The following is a 19,451-nucleotide window of genomic DNA, read 5'->3' on the forward strand; positions in this document are numbered from 1 at the left end:
TAGTCACTGTGCACGGTCACTGGGCCCCACATATTACTTTTTGTGTCTTAAATTTTCCACTTAATTATAAAAACCTTCTCTGCAGTTTGCTTCTTCGGTGTCTCAAATATTTTTCTATATAAAAAGATTTAAATAAATATTAATCTTATATTTAAATTTTATGCCAAGTAGATTCAATAGCTTACAAATTCGGTTACCTTTTGACTCTTGTCTATGTAAATGTCTCTTATCCGTGTACATGAGTTACAGAGTAGTACACAGCTAGATAACTTTTAATAGTGAAACTGTACATCAGGATTGGCGAAGCCGGAGCTTTTTGTGTATTATTTATATTTGAGAGTTTTGATTATATGTACAGGATTGTTTGGTAGTTTTAGTTAGTTTTTATATTGCTCTGATACATGGTTGTTTGTTAGTTGTGGATCCTAGAGTTGCTTTGCTACTGTTTTTGTTGTACGCTTTGTGCGGATCAAAAAAGCTCCGTCCATTCGAGGAGACTATGCACGTGCCCGGAAGGCTTCTGCTGTGAAATTGGAATATGGTAGATTATGTTGGTATTAAAAAAAAAAATACTAATGATCCGACCGTCCTTAGCGCAAGTGACAAAAGGGCTTGGTAGTTGATACCCGAGACCCAAATTCGAATTCTAGTTGATCCACATTTATAGCTAAATTTATTTCTAAATGAAATAAACGAAGTAGGTAGCATGCTATCTTTCTCTCAAAAAATGATCTTGACGTGACAAATTATTTGCCATTATAAATATTTAAATTCTCACACGTGATGAAGAGAATCCCTCGTGTGAATATTTTTTCATAATTTTTTTTAAAATTTTGATACTTGAAGATATAACTGAATGAGTTTAATTGGCTTAAAATGTGCTATCTCTCAAAATTAATGAAAAATTTTAAAATAGAATAACCTTTTTGGGATAGAACTAAATTGTAGAATTAACATTGTTTTAAAAAATATGTTGGAGATATTTATTAAGACACAAGGTAAATTTTGAATATAATTAAAAAGATAAAGTTTTGACAGTAGAATGATCATTTTTTTGTAAGAAAAAATCAACTTTAACCGGTGCATTAAAGGAGAAGAATATAATTGCAACTAACCATTGTGTAGAAATAAATAAATACACAAATTCACAAGTTCGAGGAGTAAAAGCAGAGGAGGCCAAAACGTTAGGGGCTATGATGCAATTTTATGGCCTTCCAAGTTCCAATCAGCGTGTTATGCCGCTATAAAAGCCGCACGCCTCCCCATTCCCCTGCCCTGCTCTTCATCTCTCGCCCCCACCCCCAGAGCGCGAAAATTAAAGCGACGCGCACGCCATGTTCCCCTGCTCCTGCTCCTCCTCCTCCTCCTCCTGCGACTTCCTCGACTTCAACCCCGCGCCAGTGCGCCGCGTCTACAGCACCGGGGACCTCCAGGTACCACCTCTTCGATCCCCTCCCTCAAGATCCCGTTTTGATTCAGGAATCAGCGTCAAAATCGCACCTGTTTGATCCGATTTGGAAACAGGGGATGAACGGGTTGCAGGTCTCGGCGGCGGAGAGCTACAACATCAATGGCCACGAGGGGGGAGGGATTGGAGGGCGCGTTGGGCGCTACAGCGCGGAGGAGAGGAAGGAGAGGATCGAGAAGTACCGGAGCAAACGCAATCAGAGGAACTTCCACAAGAAGATCACTGTACGTTTGTTTTTATGCATTCACCACACAATTTCACACTCTTTTATTAATTAATTACTATAAGAGAGAGAGAGAGAGATTTTATTTTCTTTTTTAAAAAACACACACACACACACACACAAAAATTAATGTGTGCATGTGTTGCGTGTATAGTACTATAGTTTTGTTTTTGTGGCCGGAGATGGAATAAGCAAATACATAAAGAAAAGTTACTAATGTGTTTAAGTGAAAAGTTTTTACAGAGTAAATTGTAGCATCAGGGTAGTAGTACATATAAGTATTTACACACACTTCCTCCTACTTCAATTTTGAGTTCTTATACTTTTTCTTTTTCTTTTTCTTTTTTTTTTTTGGTTTCTCTCTCTCTCTCTCTATAGTATGCTTGCAGGAAGACATTGGCCGATAGCCGGCCGCGAGTGAGGGGCCGGTTCGCGCGAAACGGTGAGCCAGAGATGGAGACGGAGGTGGAGATCGAGACGGAGGCGGCGGAGAACGGGTATTATGAGAATTTCGACTACAACGTCTGCAACAACTACGACCAAACACAAAACAGCGGCGGTGGCGGCAGCGAGAAGACACTAGCGGATAGCTGGCCGCGAGTGAGGGGCCGATTGGCGCGGAATGTGGAGGCGGAGATGGAGGTCGAGACGGAGGCGGCGGAGAACGGGTATTGTGAGAATTTCGGCTACAACATCCACAGCAGCTACAACCAAACGCAGAACGGTGGCAGTGGCAACGACAGCAATACACAGTGGGGGCCTCAGACTTCGGCATTAACAGACGAGGAGGAGGATCGCTACTACGTCGGCGATGAGCTATGGGTCGAGTTTGGCGACGTGTTCTCCGTGAACTTTCTCTCTTAAAAGTTAACGCGGACGAGAAAGAGAGGAGCGAGAAAATAAGAAGAGAGGGATTAGTGGGATGATTTGGTGTAATCGTACTTAGCACGTAAGTAGAGAGAGAGAGAGAGAGAGAGAGAGAGAGAGAGTGTGTGTGTAGAGAGATAGTTGGGGATGTGGCTGCAACCTTAAAAAGCAGTAGCTTTTTGGTTGGGTCTGAGACGTCGCTTACTTGCTCTCTCTTACTGCTTCTTTTGACTTTTTTTACTCTTCCTCCATAAAAGGGGCTTTTTATACTCCTAGTCCAATGGAGCCTATTGAATTAAATAATATTTTTAATAATTAACTATAATATATTTATTCTGTCAATAATAAAATTTATTTTTTTAAAAAAATAATTTTCTTAACTCCAGTGCTAAATAAGGACATTTTTTTTAATCTATTGTGTTAGTAACTATTCAACAAATATATTGTTGGATTTTTGAGTCTCGAAGATTGCGGCGCCTCTTAATCCAAAAAATGAAGACACGAAAAGTTTTCCCGCGATGAGACAGCCTAATCTCCCATCCATCATACATAGAAACTTAAATACAGAGGAATAGTTAGTAGATTACACCGTCCCACCGTGACGACTGACAATGGTAGCAGGCTACTGTTTCATTTATTTTTTCTAAAAAAACTTAGTTAAAAATATAAAATAGTTATGTTTTTGGATTTGAAACTTGGATTACCAAACCAATCATGAAGTTTCGGGTCACCACCTTTTGAAGTCATTTAAGTCAATTTGTACCTGTGTTTTCATGTGAAGCAATTTGGATAAGGGAATCCCCTTTACATGTTTCCCTATTTGTGGTTCACAAGAACTCAGGTGATGTGGTGGGTTTCTATTCACAATCCCTTTGATGGAGATAACTCTCTTTTACAGCTCCGTTTTACCAGCCCCTCAGTTACTAATCTTGTGCTCTCAACAGCTACAATTTTATAATGCCAACCTCAACTTTCAATATCATTTTATTTTATTTTCTTAAAATAGTCATAAGATGCAGTCTTAATTTGGCATCATTACCTCTCTTTTTTTTCCCCTAAAAAATTCTATATAATTTAATGTATTGGTGGATAGTTTTTTTTTTTTTTTTTAAAGAAAAATTATTACACTTGATTAGCTTGTAATAAGAGTTGATAGATTCTTCAAAAAAATTATAGCAGTGAAAAAGATAATTTTAAATTTTCATCTACTATTGTCAGATGAAAAACCTTAGATGTAAATACTGCAAGTAATTCACTATCCACTCTGTCATTATTTTATTTTATATATTAAGAAAATAAACAATGGCTAATATAAAATTCTATTATGATTTAAAAAAAGATAGTTCTCAATTATAGAAGCTTTATTCTCTATCTTTTGTAAGTTAACAAAAAAGGAATTACCAGAGATTCCATCTCAAAATAATATCCTCGGAACAAATCCTACCATCCACAGTAAAACATGTATGCCAACAATATTCCTCTTTGCTCTCTTATTAACTTTAAAATTATGGTCCTACCTCTTTAATTTCACGTTCAAATGCTTGCACGTATAATCAAATTGGTGTGATACAAAATTTTATACCCAATTTTTTTTAAAAAATAATTTTCTAAATAATAAATTCCTCAGCTGCTGCACCTCCACATAACACAGCTTGTTGAGAATCCGATACTCTCCCCGGTACCGAATTTTGTGAATCCGCAACCCGCTCCGATACTGACTGTACCGATTGTTAGGATTCCGTAACGGAAGCGTCGAATCAGATTGGATTCAACTAACAGCTGTCCCTCTTGTGAACCGCCATGTGTACACCATTTTGTGGAAAGTTTAAGTCTAATAATAATAATAATAATAATAATATATAAAGATAATAACTTTTGTTTAATAGAAAGATGCGAACAAGCATCCCGTGAAATCTCAATATCCCATTAATGGAGTGCAACATCGTTCAGGGCTTTCTAAATGAGAGACAAATGTAACTATCAATTGTTCCCAAATAACTTGATCGAACAACTGTTTTAACATCAAATTCTAAACACTAAATTGTAGACATAATTAAATTCTACTGTATTAGTTCTTATATCTCCGAAGATATTGAATCTAAATGCTGTTCATAAGTAGTTTTGTTAGTTTTGAGAATAAGAGCATAAAAAAAAGCTGCGTATTATAAAGTCTAAGATTTTTTTGGGGCCAATGAATGAAGGAAAAAAAAAGAAAAAAAAAGAGATTGATTCGGTTTAGGAACAACTTTTACTAGTTATGATAGGAAAAAGATTATGCTCCCTTCAATGTAGGGACTAAAATAATAAAGGATATTACTAATTATGATAGCTCCTTTTTGGCTTCACCCACTATCCCTTACTCTACTATTATTATAGTCACAATAATAATAAACAAAAGTTAGCTATTTTTTGACAAATAGAAACACATATTAAGGCAGTGGCTTTATGAAATTTCTCAATAGGATTTATATCTAACAAATCATATTAAATCACGTGAAACGTTGAGGAGATAACTTTGAAGAAAAGAAGTTAAAATTTCTACATAATATAATTTTTTTCACTGTGTCATTAGAAAAAAAAAAAACTAAATATGTGCGGACTCTTTGTTCGAGTGCCAAAAAAGAAAAATAATATAATATTTGCAACAGGAATTAAAAAAAATTGGTTTAATGGAGCTTTAATAAACTAGAGGACTTTGATGATCAACATCATGATTGGATATTCGAAAAAGGGTATTTTTAACGCCCCATTATTAATTAAGAAATAAAGCATGGTAATTACAAGGATTCTGGGGCTCAGATTCTACCACTCATGGGTGGACGCGTGAAGTGATTTCATTGGTCTTCTAAGTTACATGGTCAAATATTTCATATATAGATATAGATACATTAGCAGGCCTACTACCTAAGTGACATAAAATTCCTACAATAAATTCCCAAAAAAATAAAAAAAAAACTTATACCAGAGCATTATAATTTGATTTTTGGTACCATTTTGATCTACGCTATTAAGATTGCGGTCAACGATCATGGATAAAATATCACCCAGAAATGACCAAAATCGGATTCAAATCCAAATCTAAATGAGACCATGGATAATTTATTTGAGAAAGGAAAAGAAAAAAAAGGCCTAATAGAGAAAATCTCTAATCAATGAGGAACCTTCACCTTTTTTGGTTAAATATAGCAGGGTTCTAATGCTCTCTAGCATTATGTGATCATGCTTAAAGAAATAATAAAGCTTCTCATTGGCCACTTTGTCCCACTACAAAGTGGCACATAAATGTTTAATCCAAGTACAAAAAGAGAGGGTGCCCTTACTCACATGAAGGCCAATCTCTATTACTCTCTAACTGCATTGTCCTTTAGAATAGGGCAATGAGTGGTGTGCTATCGAATGTAATACACCAAAATAATCATTCCCTCGCCGCATAAGCTTTTTAAAGTAATTAGTTTTTTGTTTTTTCCTCATGGTTTCAGAACATAAGTTTTTGAGTTCAAACATCTGGAATACAAATATGTGGAGTGTTAAATATAATATACTAAATAATTGTTCTTGTTTCTCTGGTCTCTTTTTCCAAGAAGTTCAAAATTCCAAGGACATGAAGATACAGGGAAGCAGAACAGCATTCAAACACAAGATTTGTTACTTTATCTAGAGAAGCAGAGAACTTAAAAATGCTTAATCAATAAATGGAATATCACTTTAAGCAAAGGCTATGTGGTCATGGAGAGAGTCATGGAGGCTCCCTAGAGGTGAGGAGTGTAGCTCCCTTATTCCTTGTCGGCCTCTATAATGGAGGGCACTCCCCCTCTTCTAATCTTAAGGTAAGGGAAAATGTACTAGGAGTACTTGGCCCTTTGATGAAGTTACAATTTGATCCCTAATATTACTTAAACAAATAAGTATTTGAACTTAACCTATCTTTCTTTATTTGACGTCATTGTAGCTGATGAACTGTTTAACTAAACTAACAAACGATGTCGACTTCTATAAGTCGAATATTTACGTATGAAGTCACAAGAACTTAAGAAGCAATATGTGTAAGTGATGTTAAGGAACTTAGGGCAGTTAGTGCCTCTCTCTATTTTGGCACCCACTGCTTAGATATCATTATTATGTTTTTGGGGCAAAGAAAACTGTGCAAGCCGCCGCCGACGCCAACGAGGCTTCACAGAGGCTCAAGCACTAGTGGGTTAAAAAGGCACCAAGTTGTCGTGCTCTTCTTTTTCTCCTAAATTAGTTTTCAAACCAACTTCTAGGAGTACCAGGGGATTCAAGGGTTTTAGGCATAGGCCTACACAATGATGAGGGAGATTATTCAATTTGCACAAGCACTTCAACTTTTCCCTCAAGGTGCCCACCAAGAGTTTTAGGTGTTCAAGTGGTGGAAGAAAGAATCATATGAGGTGTTATGTCCATTGTATTAACTTACAAAGAACAATGGAGCCCTCATACATAAAAAGTGGGCTTTTGTTTAATCTTAGAATCTCAAGTAAAACTCAATGCTATCTGTGAGCAACAAAAGCAAGCTCTTGGATGCTAATGTTGACTAGGTATAATAAATTATGCTATTCAACATGCCCCCACTGAACCCTTGACTAAAGTTTGACTATTTTGTCTCTAAATTTGCAAGAAAGGATCCTCCCTTCGTGCGCTTAAGGATCACACTAATTAAGTATTATTGGGCTTAAAATTTATGACTGAAACATGATAGGTTGGACTGGGAATTTCAATCAATGAACAGGGTTACGATTCCATTTAAATTGGAATATAAAAATGATTAGGTTCGGTCATTCAAGGGACAGAAAAGAGTCGCAAAGATCTATCATATCTAATCATAGCAAGAAGCAGTATCCAAAAAGTAATCAATAAAAATCGTCGCATGTCATACTTTACATTAGCAACTAGGGAAAATTTAAATTTGCTACTAAGTGACTATGAAAGTTACCTAGGTTGAGAAGGTGACGCCCATGTGTTTGCTACATCTTTTGCCTTGTAAGTTTTCCCTGAAGACAAAAGAGAAAGGAACATGGAGGTGAAATAATTAGATGAGCCATAATCATGCAATATCTTATTATTTATCTAATGCTAATAAAGGTATTTACAAATAGAACTACACATCTCAACTAAGAGGTGCAAAGACACATCTCAACTAGGAGGTGCAAAAGTTATTCTAATAGTTTCTATAAGCCATAGACAAGCATATTAAGTACCACAGCATTTGCTGCATTTCAATAATATGGGGCCCATCATGAGGCCTAAGTATAATGGGCCAGTTGTCGACGGGCTACGTTCTAGACTCAACAAGGGAACCACATGTGGCTCTATGATAAGCTATACTAGAGTATTAAGAATAAACACGAGTTACCAACTACATTTGTGAATTTGAGCTTTCAATAAAAGAATCAGATTAATCTGCAAAGGCAGCTTTTATTGTTCAGGTTCAACTGCAGATCTTGGCTAGGATTTTATAAAAGCTGCACCATTACCAAGAATAAACTAGATGCAAAAAATAACTTAAAAACCAGGCATTTCAGTTTCAAGCTTGTCCACCAAAATAGGGTAAGGGGGAAAAAATACAGAAACTGAAGCAACATGAAGCAGCTCAACAATTGCCCTACATTTTCAGAAAATTTTTAGTCATGCAAGGGCAAAATCTATTTCAAGCAGAAACTCAAACAAGTCCACCATTATAAACTGAGTCAGCAATATCAGGCGGGTTTTCACATATTTCCACAAATATTTCACACAAACTACAAAACTGCATTAAAAAATGCCATTTTATTCCTCACGAACATAATGGAAAACCTAGTATAAAATTTATAAACATAGCATTACTTAAACCAAACAAAAATGAGATAATAGGACCTTGGAGCCCAAAAAATATGATGCCGCACTTAACAACAGTGCACCATACAAGCTTTGATGGAGTATTCTCTACTATGGTCAACCTCTCTTACTCGAATGCAGGCATGAAAGAAAAAGTAAATGCAAGGTATTAATCTTCATCCTTCTTCGGCTTCCTATATGTTTCTTCAATGTGCTTTGCCACAAACATCCAAGTATTTATGAGCCTCTTTACATTTGGGACATTGTAATTTTGAGCAATGTATATGCCACAACCGGTTCCCAACAGGAAAGTGAAGCTGCTCCTGATTATCCCCATTGGCAGTTACTCTACAAAGAAATTTGTAAAAAGAAAAATATCAGTTTGTCTCATTTCCTAGGAGGAGGAATAAGTAATCGCGCAAAAGCAGCACATGTTTGTCAAATCTCAATTAATAGGTAGTAATGGGAAAATATTGTTACTTTTATTTAGCCATTCAGGCCGAATTCTGGAAAATAAAGGATAGTAGGTCTTTGCCACGACTGTAATGCCGAGGACTCCACTCTAAATTTTTGTTATTGTAAGTAAATGTGTATATCATTTCACTTTCAAGAATACAAGTCCGAGTGATATAGAATGACAATTAATCTAATAAGAATATTACTAATAAGAAATTAGTTGAACGAAAACCACCTCTGACGGCGACTAGAGATGTTCATTGGTAATTTTCTAAGCAAGTTGCAGAGACCATTAAGGGAAAAGGCTATACAATGATGCCATGTTCTATTTGCATATAGAGAGAAGAAAATAAAGCTATCACTAAGTGCCAACCTCATCCCTATTCACATAGTTAAAATTATCAATAGAATTTCATGTAGCTTTATAGATGGAATAAATTTCATCGTGCTCTCTGATTTAATTCCACCTCAAAAGCTCCCATACTAGAAGCAGAAGTCATTAACTCATTATCTTCCATGATCTATTCCTAGTCTACAAGGTTCTTTTGTGGGTTGCTCTTCATAGATTAAATAAACACCAACCAGAAAGTCAGATCACCCTAATCTGCCACTAAAATTAAGTGCCCCTTTGGATGCTAAAATAAGTGAATAACTTGTATTTCTTTTTCAACAAAGAATAGTTTGTACTTGGTTATTTGGACTTAGAAGCAAAAAAGTATGTTCAGAAATGAATTAAAAAGGATTAGTAACTCTGATTCTTAAGGATATGATAAACCATCTTGCAGCCGAATGCACTACCTTAAAAAGTCATGACTATTAGGGTCTTGAAAATTGAATGTGTTTAGTTCTTGTTTGGCGCCACTTCTACTTCTATTTTTCCTGTTAGTCACATTTGGAAGAGCTTTTTGCCAAAAAAAAAAAAAGAAGAAGAGAAAGTCCAGAGCTTTTGCTATAGTGGCAAACTGGAATAAGATCACAAATGCCAGAAGCTCCAATTTTGGAGCTTTTTCTTAGCTAGCAACAATAAACGATTGGCAGATTTTAATATAGTACTTCAAATAGCACTACTCAAACAACAATCCAGAATCCACTGAATAACACCCCCACACAATAGGGTCAAACAGACCTTTAGACTCAAAATAGTTACACCATAACCAACAATGGAAAACCCCACATATCCAGCACATGTTATCCCTGTATAATTTGTTTTGGTATCCAAACAGATCTTTAATGTTATGCAGTGGGTCTCTTGTGTATTCTCTTTTCACCACTTTCATCAAAGTTGATTGGTAATGCTTAATCCTTAGATAGCACCTCGTTAATTTGATAAGGTACACTATAACCCTACCATTATTAGCACAAATCCACTACCTTAACCAAAAGCAACATTTGCCACTCATAAGCACCTATTTTCCTGAGACTACCTCCAATTCCACTACAAAATGTATGCTTAAACTTCTTGGAGATAAAAATCAAAAAAATAAAACATCTCATGATTATACCCCTATATAGTCACTGATTAGGCTCTAAGCAATTGCTCCTCTGGAAAAAGATGAGGATCATAGTTTTTTCTTTTTTCTTTTTTACGTCTCTGTAACATGTAACCATAAATCCATACACATCTAAAATCTCAAAGCTAGTCTATGATCCTCAATTTACCCAATATTAACTGAATCACCTTAACCAATACTTACTCTTTGCTCTTCCACATTAACAAGCCGAAAATACATAGAGTTTAAACTAAATAAAAATGGGGAAAATAATCGAAACCCCAATCGATGCCTTTGACCGATGCTAAGAGATCGAAACGACGATGCGTCATCATCTGTAACGACCAGATGCATCATCATCTGTAACGACCACAACAGATTCCGAGTCGAGGATCGAGTAAAAGGAACATAACCTAGATCGAACAGATAAGAAGCAAACCAAATCGAAGCAGACGATGAGGTATATATTAAGTGGAAGGGAAACTTCGAGATATTACGAATCACGCTCTCCGGTGGGGCAGAGGGATCGCCGGAGCCGGAGAAGACGAAGACGGAGGCGCCGGCGGAGAGGATTCAACGCGGAAGCTTCCCCAGAGACTCAATTTAAACTCTCAAGCACTTAAAGGGCCTACTTTGCCCCTCGTATTAGTGGGCCTTTAGTGGGCCCCATATTAAAAGCCCATAAAATTAGTTTGTGTATAATTTGATTTTTATGCGGACAATAGGAAGAGGCCCAAGTTCCAGCTGCGAAGAAATTATTGACCGCACCCGGTGCATAAAACACATTGTGCACCGTGCTCTCTGAGCCCTCAATAGTTGGATGGTTTAGACTAGGAGCATGCTAACAAAAGTGAGCGACTGAAGCAGGTGCACAAAATACACATATGCACCAGGTGTAGGCAATAAACTCTGCCAAGGTGCATCTTGGGCCGATTGTGTTACAAATATCACAGTTACGAATATTTCTATTTCTCAGATACATATTATTTTATTTTATAATTATATCAAATTATTATTTCAGATACCTGGGGTTAACTAATCGTGTTACAAATATCACAGTTACGAATTATTTTCTTTGCAAATTTGATGCGAGAAAACCAAGTAATGAGACCTCAAATATAGGTGTTTTCCATGGGAATGAAAATGAATATACTTTGTCATGTGCTCTCAACAACAGATATATATAGTACTACATGAAATGAATGAATATATTATATTTGCTCACGAAAAATAAGCTATGTGAAAGAAAAAGGATCCATACACCAATCATCTACATGCCTACTACACAAGAAGCCCTTCCCCTTTGGATAATGCGCGCTATTGCAATGAATCGAAGAATACTATATCTATCAGATTTTACAGATGGTGGTGTAGCTTTTGTTATCGACGAAGAACTGAGCTCGCTAAAAGCATGCAAATTTCCCTCTTTGCATATGAAAAATTGCATCCGATGATGGTCCTTCTCCTTGGCTTGCTGCGAACAGAAAAAGAAAAAGACGATGTCAATGATCCGTCTAAGCAATTCATACAATGAGAAATGGAGAAAAAAAACACTTTATTTTGCAGTAGAAATAGTAAAAGGGCAAGATTTTTTACCAAAATATGACAAATTAAGAAATGATAATGAAGTAAAATGAGTGAATTAAGTATATGCCTGCATACCTAAGTATATCAACCTCTATTCCTGCAGAAGGTGCTGTACCAAATGCCTCTAAATGAAATTCAAGAACTTAATTAACTGTAGTAAGAGGGAGTCTTTGTGTCTGTGACTGAGACTCATGCACCCCAGAAAAATGCTTTACATCTCCATTAGACTGCTTAATAGAAGGTTTTTCCTCCCAGAATGACTTCAATAGCTCTTCAAATGCAGGAGTCTTCAGCTCCTCAATTGACTGCACACTAGGCAAATTAATTGCTCGCCTTCGTGGCGTTGTACATGATATTTCATCCACCTGGAGACAATAAAAACACAATTAGGACCAACGAAATGTAATACATAACTTAAGATCACATAATTTACCAACTTTAGTTACGTTACCGATATGCAAACTCACCATATAGTCCTTAACTAGAGACCTCTCTGCAGTTTCTGAGATATCAGCAATCTTGTGACTGTGTCCATTCTGCATTTCTGTAAGCTCCCCATGATGGGAAGCATTCATAGATTTGACCTTCTCATGCATATCATTGTCCAATTTCAACGTATCTAACATGGAATTATATATGCAGTTAGCAGAGGAATAAAAAACAGATAAAGAAATGAAAGGGGTGACGAAAAAAAAAAAATCTCACTTTCAATCGAGGAAAGAAGGCTCTTATTTACAACATCAACATCTTCCAAAGTGTTAGAAGCGGCAGATGAAAATCTAGCACGCAGTTGCTTGTTTGCATCAATTCCACCCCTTGATATGAAATGATATATCATGAGTTTCAACAAGTCAAATTATTTGAATGCTAAAGAGCCAAGTATCATAAAGTCAAGGATTGTTTCTTTCCAATAAATTACCTTATAATGGAATCTGTTGAAGCTACATTACTTCTTCCTATACTGAGAAGAGAGTTCTGAGCATTACTCCATTGTTTCGAGCACGATTTTGCCATTATCATGCTGCAAAGTAGGATATAAAACATTTTAGATGTAAACTATTAGGATATACAGGGTCACACAATGGAAGTTATCCTGTGTTCTTACCATTGTTGAAGGCCGTCTGCTAAGCCACATCTTCCACTTTCTATCACAACAGTATCATTATGGTAGTTTTTTTCTGTTTTCTCCACATAAGCCATCCACTGTTCTCTAACAGAAGAAGTGAAGTTATGGGATGTCTCCATTTCGCTCTGTAGATTACTGCTACGGTCCGAAGCAGTCTCCCTGAGACTGCTGATAGCTGATTGAACCTATAAAGAAGGCAAAGTATTTATGAAATTGTAAAGAATAATGAACAATAACCAAACGTGCATTCCCTAATTTTTTTTTAAAAAAAAAACATGAGATAAGATCGACAACATAGACATTTAGAATCATGGAAAATTGTGTTATATATACCAGATTATTCTTCCTAGCATTTGAACTTGCCAGCAACTCTGCCATCTTTTCTAACAAGTAGCTTTCTTCTTTAGCAGCACATTCCTGCAGCCACACCATGAAATTAGAAGGAAAATTGGCGAAGTTATGCATAACCTATATTCCCCCAAAAAAAACCTGATGGTAGATCATAACAATAACAGTACCTCAAACTTCTTTTCAAGCTGTGAAAGTTGCTCATCATGTACATTGTTTGATTCTTCCATGATATTGCTCAATTTAGAAGAATGAGCATCTAATGTGTCGAAGAAATTCATCGTAACTGCCGATATAGACCTTGTTGTCTCTACAGTTCTAAGAAGTCCCTGATTTACATGACTTGGTTAGAAGATCTTAAAACTCAGGTAAACTTGTTTTGGAAAAGAAAATGCTAAAAATTGCAACTATTTTGTCCACCTCACGCTGCAGATGAATGAATGAATCTAATTGATCCTCTTGGTTAGAAAGCCTGCTCTGAAGTTCATTAACAATCCGATCAGCTTCCAGCAAAAGGCCCTTCAAACACTGCACAAGACGAGATTCGTTTAAGATGGGTAATCAAAGAAGAAACAATATAAAGAAAAAAAGTAGTTCTTACATCCTCAAGAGCAGAAGTGTGCATGTTGACTTGTGAGTTCAATTTCCCAAAAGTTAAGCAAGCATTTTCATCAAGTTCACCAGCTAAACCATCCAATTCTCCAATCTTAGAACCACAAATCTCCTTAAGTTTTCCTATCTGCCCTCGGAGTTCTTCAGTAACCTAACAAAAGGCCAATTTATATTAATTGATTAATCTCTTCTAGTTCAGCAAAAGAAAAAGGAAAAACATAGCCTGTGGCTAACTCTCAGTGTACCTGGCCTTTCATGGAGGCACAGGATTGCATTTCTTCTTCTAGTTGTTTTATTTGGTTTTCCTGCTGAGAAACAGAAGCTGAGACAGTCTTGCCTAACAAATCCAGCTCCTGAGCTAATTGAGAGTGGAATCTTTGGACAAGATTTCTGTTTGCATCTTCCACCTTATCTTTTCGTTCTGAAAACCAATACAAGGTTTATTCAGTAGGTAACAAGCTGTTTGATAACATGCAGGAGAAATTGCAGTTTTCCCAAATGTGAAAGATGCTAACCTATCTTAGAAAACAAGCCAGATACATCCACTGCTGCATTCTCCAGCTCAGATCGAAGCTCACAAGCTCGACCAACAAGGGCTTTCTCTGAACAATGGAAAACAAGAGTCATAGGAGTGTGATAATTAGAACACTTGAAGAAAGATTTTGGTCGAAGTGCATGGTCCTTCTCTTACCAGATTTAAGGAGATTAAGTATCAAGTATTCCTTTTCCTTAATTGTGGAATTTGCCTGCCTATACTTCTGTTCCAGATCTGATAATGTGTGTTCAGTGTCTTCCAGTGTTTTCTAAAGAAAAACACACAAAACAGAATTAATCGCTTTCTGACAAAAATTCAATATTTGAACGCCAACTCAACAAGAGGAATTATTTTACCTGGGACTTTTGAAGTTTGTCGCTTAATTCTGCGCTCAATGCTTTTTGAGAATTAAAAAGCTCTTGAAGTCCAACCAATTGCTGTAACAAATATGTCTCGTACATTTAATCCTCGTCAGGAATAAGCTGCATACGCTCAATTGACTGGAAAGAAAAACATACCTTATCCTTAGTTTCCAAATCAAGTTCTACGCGGTCCAGTTTCTCACTCATGGCCTGAAAAGTTTAAACTTATCATTAAAAGAACTTTGGTGTTTGTGCTGGTGTGTTTGGGGGGATTGGTGTATACTAACTTTCTTCTCAGCTTCTTCTTGCAAAAATCGATCCCGTGGAATGTATACACCATTCTTCTCTCTTGCAGCATATACTTCTGTTAAGAGATGAGAATAATCTAGTCAACTGACAAGAATGAAATTCAGAAGCAAATGGTCTGAAACATAAGACATAATATCGAGGTATATGTATATCCAATAAAGCAAAAAAAGACCTTGTTTAAGGCGGTCAATTTCCGAGTACAAATCTTTGATAAGCGCAGATTTCATCATCTTCTGATTAACCTGAAAATTATAAGACAGAAGCAGGGCCAATTCAATTATCAGACATACTTCGACTCAACTAATTACTAATCAAGAAAGAAAAGAGAAGAGGGGAATAACCTCTGGTTTGTTCTTGATATTCTTAGCACGATGTGCATAATCTAGTGTACTCAGTGTCTCTTCCATGCATTGAATGGAAGGCGATATGGTGGCTATAATGCAAGTCTTTGTCCTCCCTCCCAACGAATCTCTTAGTAGTCTTGTCAATTTGCTATCCCTAAACAACCAGTAAGTCGTTTCCTCAGTCTAGATGAATTCAGCAAATTACTAAAACATGTACAGAAGAGCTAAAGTATGAGAATCACCTGTAAGGAATGTGACCAGAGTGTTCAACAAGAGTATTAATGACACGACCGAGTGTAAGCAAACTTTTATTAATCTCTCCAGCTTCACGTGCTCGTCCCTGAAATAATAATTACTTCTATAACCAGATCAACAAAATTATCAATAACAAGTGAAACATCTAATATCCATTATCCACCCACCTCTCTTGCACCGGACCGTGAAATGTTCTCCGAACCAGCAAGGTCAACAAGATTAAGCTTCCCGCATTTGATCATCTCCTCACCCTCGGGAGTGCACTCCTTAATGTGAATAGTAATTGAAAATATCGAGTGAGATCGGCTGCTCTGCTTGTTAAGTAGGGTTTCAGCAGTACGCCGCTTCGAAGACCCTTTATCCAATATCTTATATATCTCACCAGCAGAAGAAACTATCTCCTCCTCCAAACCCCTAACAAAAACTCCCCCCTTTCCATCCTCCATGAGAGCTATCGGCTTCTTAGACTTGTCATCTGAGAATTTCGACTCTTCAGGAGCCAAGAGATCCGTGATCTCCTCGTTGTACAGTTCGAGAAATGTGACCTTCATGCTGTACTCCGCGCTCTGTGCCTCAAGTATATCAAAGATTTGTCGAACAGCCCTTGGTATTACACCGGCATCACTTGGCAATTCTCCATTCTGCAATATGGTTGAAAAATCGTGTCCAGGTTTAGTAGCAAGGATAACTCAGAACACAAAGACTTAGCGGGTAAGAGGTAAGCAGAAGTTGGACAATATTATCTAGAGCTCTTGCTAAGCTGAACTAAGCTTTTGAACCCTAAAAGGAGAAGCTCCATTTTGAAACCCCTTCAGAGCAAAAAGCTATTGTACAGACGAAAAGAACAAGCCTTTTAAGCCTCTTCGAGCATTCCTATTGAGACTACTACTCCTCGTGTGCAAGTTTAGTAGCAAGGAGAACTCAGAACACAAGACTTAGTGAGTAAAAGATAAGCGGAAGTCGGATAATATTATCTAGAGCTCTTGATAGAGCGGGAAGCTGAACTAAGCTTCCGAACTCTAAAAGCAGAAGCTCCATTTTGAAACTCCTTCAAAGCGAAAAGCTATTATACAGACGAAAATAAAAAGCCTTTTAATCCTCTTCGAGCATCTCTATTCAGATTATACCTCCTCAGTTGGGTTGAAAAAACCCTAACTACATACTAAGTACAAACTTAAAATACCTTCATTTTTGTCCCTCCTCCTTCCATTGTGTATGTTTTTCCCGTACCCGTTTGCCCATAGGCAAAAATGGTGCAATTGTATCCCTCGAGAACCTCATTTACAAGTGGAACAACAGCATGATAGAATAAGTCCTTTTGTTGGGATGATGGGCCGAAAACCTACAGTAAGTAATTCACAATCACCGAACCTAAACAAGCTTGTTTTCCAGATTCAATAGGGAACATAATCCACCAAAAACATTAGAAAAGAAAAAACTTTATCACACCTTATCGAACACAAATGTTCTATCAATCTGCTTGTTGGCAATACTCAGAGTGGCCAATACTTCTCTTCTGAGCTCATTGCAAGATATCACCACTGGGATATTCGACCGAACCTCCTCCTCATTTAAAGGCCTAAAAACACACAAATTAAAGAATCAAACAGAAATTTTCCAAACATTATTGTGAAACATCACATTTCAATCGAATCAAACACTACACCTGCATCGAAGAAGGACTTGGACATTAACCCCTTTCTCCTTATCATGCTTGCTATTGGAATTCCCATTGCTTTCGTGAGAACGAGTGTCCCTTACCATCTTATCGCTGGATCGCGGGGTATGCGATGGAGAAATCGAGACATAGCTTCCCCCTTTCCTATGTGAACTCTCCATTACCGAATCCCCCAAATTCGAACACGAAAAGAGACGTGAGAATCCGGGTCCTACCTGCAAAATAGTACCCAAAATTAGTAAAATTAATCAAATGAAACATGACAAGATAAAGTTTTGAACAAGGCAAAAACACCAACGCGATTGATTCTATTGGGAGGCATCTCGTTCGAACCAAAGATGATGAAAACGAGCAAAACTTCGAAGCGGGCGCGAAGTTTAGCAAAAATATCACCAAAATGCGAGCCATTTTAGGTATAATTCTCCGATTTTCGAAATGAAGACGAGAATTAAGGGCGAGATTAATGCGGAAAGAGGCGGAGAATCGCGTAACGTACCCACAAATGGACTGCTTCCGATAGGGAATCGGGATCGAGCCTAATCCTGGAGAAGGAATCGAGCGACGGAGGGGAGGAGCTGGGACGGAGCTCGCGATGGGATTCGCCTTGATTACGTTGTTCGATCGAAGGGTTTCCGAAACCCTAATAAATGGGGATTCTGTGTATTGATGAGAGATAGAGAGAGAGAGAGGGAGACATGTATTTAAGAGAGAGAGAGACGAGGGGGGGTTCAAAGCATTTCTCTTCTTTAAAAATGGCGACCGTTCGAAGAGGAGCGACACAGGAGAGAGAGAGAGAGAGAGAGAGAGAGAGAGAGAGGAAGAGAGCCGTTAGGGTGGAATCCGACCGTTAGGGCGATGGGAAAAGGACATTTTTTTATATATTTTTTAAAAAATTTTGATTTGGAGATTTGTAATTTGGTTTGAAAATTCGGAAAGTGGAACCGGGAAACGAGGTGTGTAACAGTAAATTTTTTTTAAGAAAATAATAACACGCTACCAGTTTCATTTATTTTTTTTATAAATAAATTTAGCTAAAATTATAAAGTAATTAGACTTCAAATTTTCTCCACCACTTACGCTAAGGACAGTCACTTATTGCAGTGATTACTATAAGCTCATTTACATGGGTTCAATGTGGTTAAAAAAAAATTCAACTTGAGTTTGAGTTTGCTTAATTTAATGTTTCAATTTTTACCGCATCAAAAAGTTAAAATGAGATTTTTAGTCCAATTTGGATACTAAATCTGCTTTTTTTTAGTCGCTCAACTACGCGGATTCCGTAGAAACTCATGTCATACTAAAGAGATTGTTCAATTGAACTTGCTTAAATTAATTTTCTATACTAGAACTTTTGATTTTAAAAGAGCTGAGCTGACATTTGCTAATTTTTTTGTAAAATGTTAATAAAATTTAATATCTGTTTAAATTTTGGTTGAGTATTAAACTTATTCTAACGATGCATAAAAAACTACCCAAATATTTATTATAGATTATAGATTATAAATTATAAATAAAAAAAAAAAAATTTGTTTGAGAAAGAGGTAGCAAGCTATTTGCTTCATTCATTAAGGAAAATGAACTTAGCGTACAAATGAAGGCAGCTAGGGCCTCCTAAAGGATTGGGAAACAGAGTAAAAAAACGAACAAAAGAAAATAAAAAACGTCCCCCACGAACCGTTACCAAAAAACAAATGAGGCGAGGTAGAAAGTAACAAAAACTCGAGGAAAGATCGACAAGGAATGCACGGTCACGGGTCAAGAGCTTCTGTCCAATCTTTCCTTAACGAAACCACTCGTTCAGTAGCTCGATCGGCGTTCGGAATCGTATCACGGAAAATGTTGTTGTTGCATTCCGTCCAGACGACCCACCAGATCGCCGCCAAACCTGTGAGCCCTTTCGTTCTCGGCCGGACATTGGGGGAATTCGCTGTCTCCGACCATAGTCTCCTAACATCACCT

The 19,451-nt window shown here is 37.0% G+C and overlaps 3 protein-coding genes across 7 annotated transcripts; 1 reads left to right on the forward strand and 2 right to left on the reverse strand.

Moving 5' to 3' along the window:
• Positions 1,297 to 18,289, forward strand: LOC109719263. 2 transcript variants are annotated; one of them, XR_002218658.1, is made up of 4 exons: positions 1,297 to 1,433; positions 1,525 to 1,692; positions 2,070 to 2,679; positions 18,275 to 18,289. XR_002218658.1 is itself a non-coding variant. In XM_020245838.1 (3 exons), the coding sequence occupies exons 1-3, from the start codon at positions 1,335 to 1,337 to the stop codon at positions 2,553 to 2,555; spliced, it is 753 nt and encodes a 250-aa protein (XP_020101427.1). In that variant the 5' UTR covers positions 1,297 to 1,334; the 3' UTR covers positions 2,556 to 2,825. The 2 variants fall into 2 exon arrangements, 1 of the variants encoding a protein (XP_020101427.1); XM_020245838.1 differs by lacking the exon at positions 18,275 to 18,289 and having other exon boundaries at positions 2,070 to 2,825.
• LOC109719264 lies at positions 7,333 to 10,971 on the reverse strand. Of its 4 annotated transcripts, none has more exons than XM_020245841.1 (3): positions 10,834 to 10,971; positions 8,522 to 8,738; positions 7,333 to 7,567 (listed from the first exon to the last, which is right to left on the reverse strand). In XM_020245841.1, the coding sequence occupies exon 2, from the start codon at positions 8,725 to 8,727 to the stop codon at positions 8,560 to 8,562; it is 168 nt and encodes a 55-aa protein (XP_020101430.1). In that variant the 5' UTR covers positions 8,728 to 8,738; positions 10,834 to 10,971; the 3' UTR covers positions 7,333 to 7,567; positions 8,522 to 8,559. The 4 variants fall into 4 exon arrangements, 3 of the variants coding, with proteins under 3 accessions (XP_020101430.1, XP_020101428.1, XP_020101429.1); XR_002218659.1 differs by having other exon boundaries at positions 7,413 to 7,567; positions 8,430 to 8,738; XM_020245839.1 differs by lacking the exon at positions 7,333 to 7,567 and having other exon boundaries at positions 8,273 to 8,738.
• Positions 11,474 to 18,247, reverse strand: LOC109719261 (kinesin-like protein KIN-5A). The gene is made up of 24 exons (XM_020245836.1): positions 17,989 to 18,247; positions 17,481 to 17,707; positions 17,264 to 17,393; positions 16,998 to 17,156; positions 15,982 to 16,455; positions 15,802 to 15,899; positions 15,557 to 15,713; positions 15,388 to 15,457; positions 15,194 to 15,270; positions 15,063 to 15,116; positions 14,901 to 14,981; positions 14,701 to 14,812; positions 14,525 to 14,611; positions 14,255 to 14,430; positions 13,999 to 14,160; positions 13,818 to 13,925; positions 13,568 to 13,726; positions 13,383 to 13,466; positions 13,029 to 13,234; positions 12,843 to 12,944; positions 12,629 to 12,738; positions 12,391 to 12,542; positions 11,999 to 12,288; positions 11,474 to 11,810 (listed from the first exon to the last, which is right to left on the reverse strand). Exons 2-23 carry the CDS (start codon positions 17,651 to 17,653, stop codon positions 12,067 to 12,069), a joined length of 3,153 nt encoding a protein of 1,050 aa, XP_020101425.1. The 5' UTR covers positions 17,654 to 17,707; positions 17,989 to 18,247; the 3' UTR covers positions 11,474 to 11,810; positions 11,999 to 12,066.

The sequence above is a fragment of the Ananas comosus genome, linkage group 13 (genome assembly GCF_001540865.1).
Source record: "Ananas comosus cultivar F153 linkage group 13, ASM154086v1, whole genome shotgun sequence".
Taxonomy (NCBI): domain Eukaryota; kingdom Viridiplantae; phylum Streptophyta; class Magnoliopsida; order Poales; family Bromeliaceae; genus Ananas; species Ananas comosus.